Source organism: Chaetura pelagica, unplaced genomic scaffold (assembly GCF_000747805.2).
Source record: "Chaetura pelagica isolate M959 unplaced genomic scaffold, ChaPel_1.0 scaffold10, whole genome shotgun sequence".
NCBI lineage: Eukaryota > Metazoa > Chordata > Aves > Apodiformes > Apodidae > Chaetura > Chaetura pelagica.
Genome location: NW_009952263.1, coordinates 10,336,629 through 10,342,251, shown reverse-complemented (window position 1 = coordinate 10,342,251; position 5,623 = coordinate 10,336,629). Strand labels below are relative to the sequence as shown.

General features: G+C 47.7%; 1 protein-coding gene across 1 annotated transcript; it reads right to left on the bottom strand.

Annotated features, from left to right (window-relative positions):
- Positions 1 to 1,683: 1,683 nt before the first annotated feature.
- Positions 1,684 to 4,178, bottom strand: HOXA10 (homeobox A10). The gene is made up of 2 exons (XM_010007559.1): positions 3,359 to 4,178; positions 1,684 to 1,958 (listed from the first exon to the last, which is right to left on the bottom strand). The coding sequence occupies exons 1-2, from the start codon at positions 4,176 to 4,178 to the stop codon at positions 1,684 to 1,686; spliced, it is 1,095 nt and encodes a 364-aa protein (XP_010005861.1).
- Between the last annotated feature and the right edge of the window lie 1,445 nt (positions 4,179 to 5,623).

Below are 5,623 nucleotides of genomic sequence, written 5' to 3'. Positions count from 1 at the left end.
CCCCCCCCCCCCCCAACATGCGCTCACCTTTACGATTTCTTCTCGGCCCTGAGATAAAGCTACAATTTTGTAAACGTCCTCTGGACCTCTGGAGTTAAAGATCTCCGCACATTTGTAGGTGTTTGATATATATAAAAAATAAAAATCGTTTCCCTACCCTCAAGAAATGGTAATTTGCTTCCTCAGTTCATGCAGCTCCTCAGTCAACTGAAACCACTCGTTCAAGACAGCAACAATCCAGATATACTAGCAAGTCATAAAACTGAACAAAAGCCGACAAACCTTAGAGCACCATCGCTATATGGCCCAGACAAATTACGACCGTCTAGGTAATATTTAAATAGATTCCTAAAGTAATTGGAGGGGGTTTAGGCAACTATTCCTGTTGTAAAAGTTCTCCAAGACATAAAGTAGAACCTGAGGATAAACAGCCACAAAAAGAGGTAAAATTAAAAGGATTAATTCCACGATTTTTTATTCTTCTATGAGAACATAAACATCGTATTTTTCACGCACAGCAGCATTACAATATTAATTTATTCCGATTTAAGGTAAGAACTAGATATAGCTAGAACTAACATTTATAATAACGATAGAATGCATTTGCTTAAAACAGTATCGGCATTTTAATAATAATAGACATCTATACATATCTGCAATTATAGTTTTTCCCCTTCTTTCTTTTTTTTTTCCCTTTTTAAATTTTTTTCACCTATATGTTTGACCCTTTAATGCATGTAACTTCACAGTATAAAGGAAGACGAACATATATGTTCCCTCTCAACCTCATACTCTGGCTCAGAAAGTCCTTCTGATGTTCAGGATATACACTTTTAAGTGAAATTAGTGAGGAAAAAGTGACTACTTTCTTCTTAAGAGGGGTTTTCTGTGTGCTTGTCACGCGTTACCATCGGTAACATTATTTATAGACAAAGAAAATCACTAATTCCACATATTTAAGCAAAACTACATTAAGTAAATATCTACAACCAGAAAGAGTGAGAGAAATTCAGAGGTAAGTGTCATAATTTAGTCCATGACCAACACGAACTCTTTTATACCTTTAAAGAGAAGATATTTCATTTTCCTGGCCAATTTGAAAGCCGTAATATTGACTTTAAAGGTAAAGAAAAAAAAAATCGAAAAAAAAAAATCGCTCTTAACACCCGTTCCCGTGAAGCCCTTTTAAAGGATGCCTGCATTTCATTATTGTAAGTCCTGCTTTTAGAAGGAAAAAGGGGGAGGGGGGAGAAAAGGAAACCAGAGGAGGGAAAAGCTCCCAATATATAGAAATATGGCAAGGCTTAAATTCTTCATTCTGCAGCTATGTACAGTCCAAGTCACACGGCTTATAATTTAAAAGAATGTGCCTTTAACCGAGCTTGTTTACTTTTCAGAGGGAAAGATGAGAGGAAAGATATTTGCAGCTCCTGAAATGGTATTTCTGTGTTTCAAAGCTTAAAGGAACAAACCGGCCTCGGGGAAGGCTGCAGGAAGCGGGGAGGTTCACGCACGGTATTTTGTGCATTAGCGTGGCTACAGTCCGCCCCCCCCTCCCCGAAGTAGCTCTTAAGAGGTTAAGGACATATTGAGAACGCCTAAAATCGTTAATCCATACAGGTGCGGATGACTACAGCCTAGGAAAATGATACTGGCTCTTTAAACCATGTGTTTATAGTTTCATCAAGAGAAATTAAAGTTGGCTGTGAGCTCCCGAATCCTATTCTCTCTGTTCATTTTCTTCAGTTTCATTCTGCGGTTCTGAAACCAGATTTTAACTTGTCTGTCTGTGAGGTGGACTGTGCGGCTGATCTCTAGGCGACGCTCACGAGTCAGGTACATATTGAATAGAAACTCCTTTTCCAGCTCGAGAGTTTGATGCTTGGTATAGGGGCACCGTTTCTTTCTGCCACTTTTTGCCGTGAGCCAGTTTGCTGCATTTTCTCCTTTTGAATTGCCTAGTTTTGAGAAAGTAAAAAAGGGACGTTACCAGCGCGGTAGGAGGCAAAGAGCTGGGGAGAGAGGGTGGAAGGAGCATCTGCGGGTGTGTGCAGGGGGTTCATCCGTCAGCTGTGAGGAGTTGGAATGTGGGGTGTCCTTGTGGGAACCGAGAGCTTCAAAGCGGTTTCCTAAAGGCCGTGGAGCCGGCCGGGAAAATTTGCCTCTGCTCAGAAAGCGGCGGGCAGCCTCTGGCGGGTCTGCGTGCCCCGCTGGGGGGTTCATCTCAGACTCCCGCCCCCCCTCCCTCCCCCAACAGGATTTTTCCTGCTCCCCCTCTGCCGCTCCGAGGCCACTGTTACTGGGGGTCGGCTTGGTCAATGGCCTGTCCTCGGTTTTCTCCCCCCAGACACCTGCTTTCAAAAAAACAAACCCTGCGGATCTGAACTTTGTAAGCTTCTCTGGAAGAAGAAAACAAGGTGAGCTGAGGAGCCACAGCCTCCTTGCCTCCTGCCCCTGCTTTCCCGAGGCCCTTCACCCCGGCCTTCTCCTTTCCGGCCATTTCGGGAGAGAAAAATAAAACAAAATTCTCATTGTAGGCTTTTTATTCCCACCGGTGAAACTGACTGGGAAAGAAGTAACACCGATCTTTCGATGGTTCGGAGTGTTTCGTGGTTGGGGGTCGTCTCTCTAGCACTTTTTTTGTTTTGTTTTGATATTATTTTGCAATGGGGCGCCTGAAGAAGTAACAGGACATCTGAAATGCGGCCGTAGTGAAGCGCAAGAAAAGTCTGCTGCCAAGGAAAGTGGATTTTTACTTTTTTTTTTTTTTTTCCTATGGGAACCCGAAATAAAAAAAAAAAAAAGATAAGCAAATGAATAAATAAAGCCCCTGATATCTAGTGTAGATGCTGAAGGATATTCTCGGTGCATTCATCAGTCTAATTTGATAGCCGTTCATAGATGGCACATTTCAGCGCGGCTGCTATTCCGAAAAGCATTCTGGATCGTAAAATATAACTTACCGCGTTAATAGGTTTATTTATTGGCACTGCCTATTGCTTATTTTGGATGCTTTACAAACATCTCTGTTATCTGGTAGGCACCTTCACATCACAGGGGAAAGATTGATCTTGTTTTTCTATATGTTTAAGCAGCATGCAGGCTAAAGTTGCCCAGAGCGGAGGCTCTAAGTGTTTTAAACTATAGGATGGACATTAATTTTTACGGCAACCCCATGCCCGAATATTACAAAGTTCAGAAGGTCACTCTGAGTAGAGCTTCTTGGCAGCCCCACGGGGCTGCTGGGATCCTCCTTTCGCATCGCGATGCCACTATGATCCTCAACCGCTTTTTTTCCCCTTTTAAAAAATATTTTTTATTTTTGGTTTAATCATCATCATCATCATCATTCGCTTACCTACGGGCTCTTTCTCGGGAGAGGCTTTGCTGCTCTCTGACGGAGCTGGAGAGAGCTCCTCCGCGGTGGAAGATGAAGCCTGAGTCTCGTCTTCCCTCTGGGAGACACACGCCAAGGGACTGGGGGAGCCTTCCTCGTCCTCCTTCCTCCCTGCGTCCGGGACGGGAGGCAAAGATGGAGGCGTCTGAAAGCGGCCGGGGGGCTGCGGAGGGAAGGGGGTAGCCCCGGCCGGCCCCGCGCCGTAGCTCTTGGAGGTGCCATAAGCCTGGGAGAGGCGGAAGTAGCCCGGGACGGGGACCCCGCCGCCGCTGCCGGCCGGGCTGACCTCGGCGCTCAGCCGGGGGAAGGGAGCGAGGTCTGTGGCGGCCGAGCCCTTGGGGCATTTCTCTGAGTCATAGAGGCAGTAGGAGTTCTCCTCCTTAATGCTTGGAGCGAAGGAGCACGAGGTGGCCTGCTGGCTCTCCGGCTCTTCCATGCGACAGGACCGGGGGGCATCTAGCCACACTTCCATCCCTGACACGTAGGAGTGCGAGCTGGGGACCATGCTTTGAGAAGTACCTTCATTGCGTTTGCTCAAAACAGGGAAAAGTCCGCAGCTTTGCAGCCCGTAGGACAGATCGGACGCTTGTGGCAGGTAGATACCACTGTTGGGGTAGTAGCCGCCTCCGCCTCCGCCTCCGCCTGCTGCTCCCGCCGCTTCCCCTCTGCCCGAGCTGATCAAGGAGTCTACCAAAAACGAGTTTGCAGCCGGGGTCTCGGAGCATGACATTGTTGTGGAATAATTTGGCGAAGGGAGCAGATAGCCCTTTCTGGCTGACATTTCTTGTGCAAAACATGCTGAATATGATTAGAGATACCCCCGCACCACGGCAGACGCTTGCAGCCAATGGAAGCCCGGGCCTTCCCAGCAACCCCTCCCCGTCTGGTTTCGTATGCACCGAGCTGCTCTCAGGTCGACCTCTGAATTTGGGAGATAGATGTATATTAATGTGTAATATGGATTTCCATACACACAGGAGCGCACGCTTCCACATGGGCGAGTGCCCGCGCCTGGGCGGGAGCCGCGCTCCCGGGAAGGGGAAGGGGAAGGAGCGGGCTTGGCTGGTACTGGCTCCAAGTTTTGTTCCCCTCTTATCACACGCACCGCTATAAAATAGCCCGGCGGTCCTGATGTTTATTATACCTAGGCTGAACCGGTGTCCAGATGAGGCTTTTACTAGCAACTCTCCTCTCACCGCTGTTGGGCTTTTCGGCAGCAATGCCTGCCCACCTTCCCGCACAGCCCATGTGTCTCACGAAATTAATAAAGCCATGGCTAGCCCGGTGTTTTATGCTCAGGCTCTGCTCATTTTGTTTGATTGTCTCGTTTTTTAAGAAATAAAAGACGTGTTATTGTTTATCACGGATCACTGGAAACCGTAAAGGGGCCTGGTGCCTCTCGCGTTGAACTACTGAGGAAGGAGGCTGCTTCCAGCCTAACATCACCAGCACGACGCCAGGCTGGACTTAAATTTCCTGGAGATAAAATGCTCGCTGCTGCGCTGAAGAATCTCTCAGGGAGCAATGACACTCCGGGAGGATTGATTGTGCGGTTGCAACTCCTAATGCTTTAGTTAACGCTGGATTCTTCCCGAGGTCTGATTACCATTTAAAATATAAAGCCAGACACATGCTACAGAAAGAATCCAGACGAGAGCAGTTCGAATGGATCTTCGCAGGATGTTGCGCACCCTGTTTATTGATGTGTTTATATTTGGGCGATCATTTTTATATTCCCCCCCTTCTCCCCCCCCATTTAGGTCATTCACTTTTTGCCTCTTCAAAAACACCGTCTCTTTCACGGGCAATGTACTAAATAATAGAAAGGAGAGTAACTATATGAATCCTGAGATACTAGACAGCCACGTCCAGTCAATATGTAATTGTGGCGGAGGTAGGAGACAGATAGCAGACAGAGAGGGACGCGGAGAGACAGATTTTCTAATGAATCGCTTAATGATGGCTTGTTTTCATTTCCATCATCCCTCGCTTATGCCATTTTGAAGTCGCCTCACTGCCTAACACTCGGAACTAAGGGTTCTTCAGACCAAGGGGAGCCTGAGGCTGCCCATTACTCACTGCCCATCCCTGAGGAGTAGGGCTCTCTCCTCTCTCCCTCCCGCACGCTGCCTGGGGAAGCAGCGACCGACCGGAATCAGCTTCCAACAGGGTGGGCGGGGGAGAGCGGCTGCCGGCCGGCCGTCAGCTTCGTCCCGGGCCGGAGCC

Bases quoted from the DNA above. Each gene is read 5' to 3' on its own strand.
- HOXA10 (XM_010007559.1), bottom strand. From the start codon at position 4,178: ATGTCAGCCAGAAAGGGCTATCTGCTCCCTTCGCCAAATTATTCCACA. The intron at 1,959-3,358 runs GTAAGCGAATGA...TCTCAAAACTAG, and splicing joins TCCCGAGAAAGAGCCCGTAG to GCAATTCAAAAGGAGAAAAT.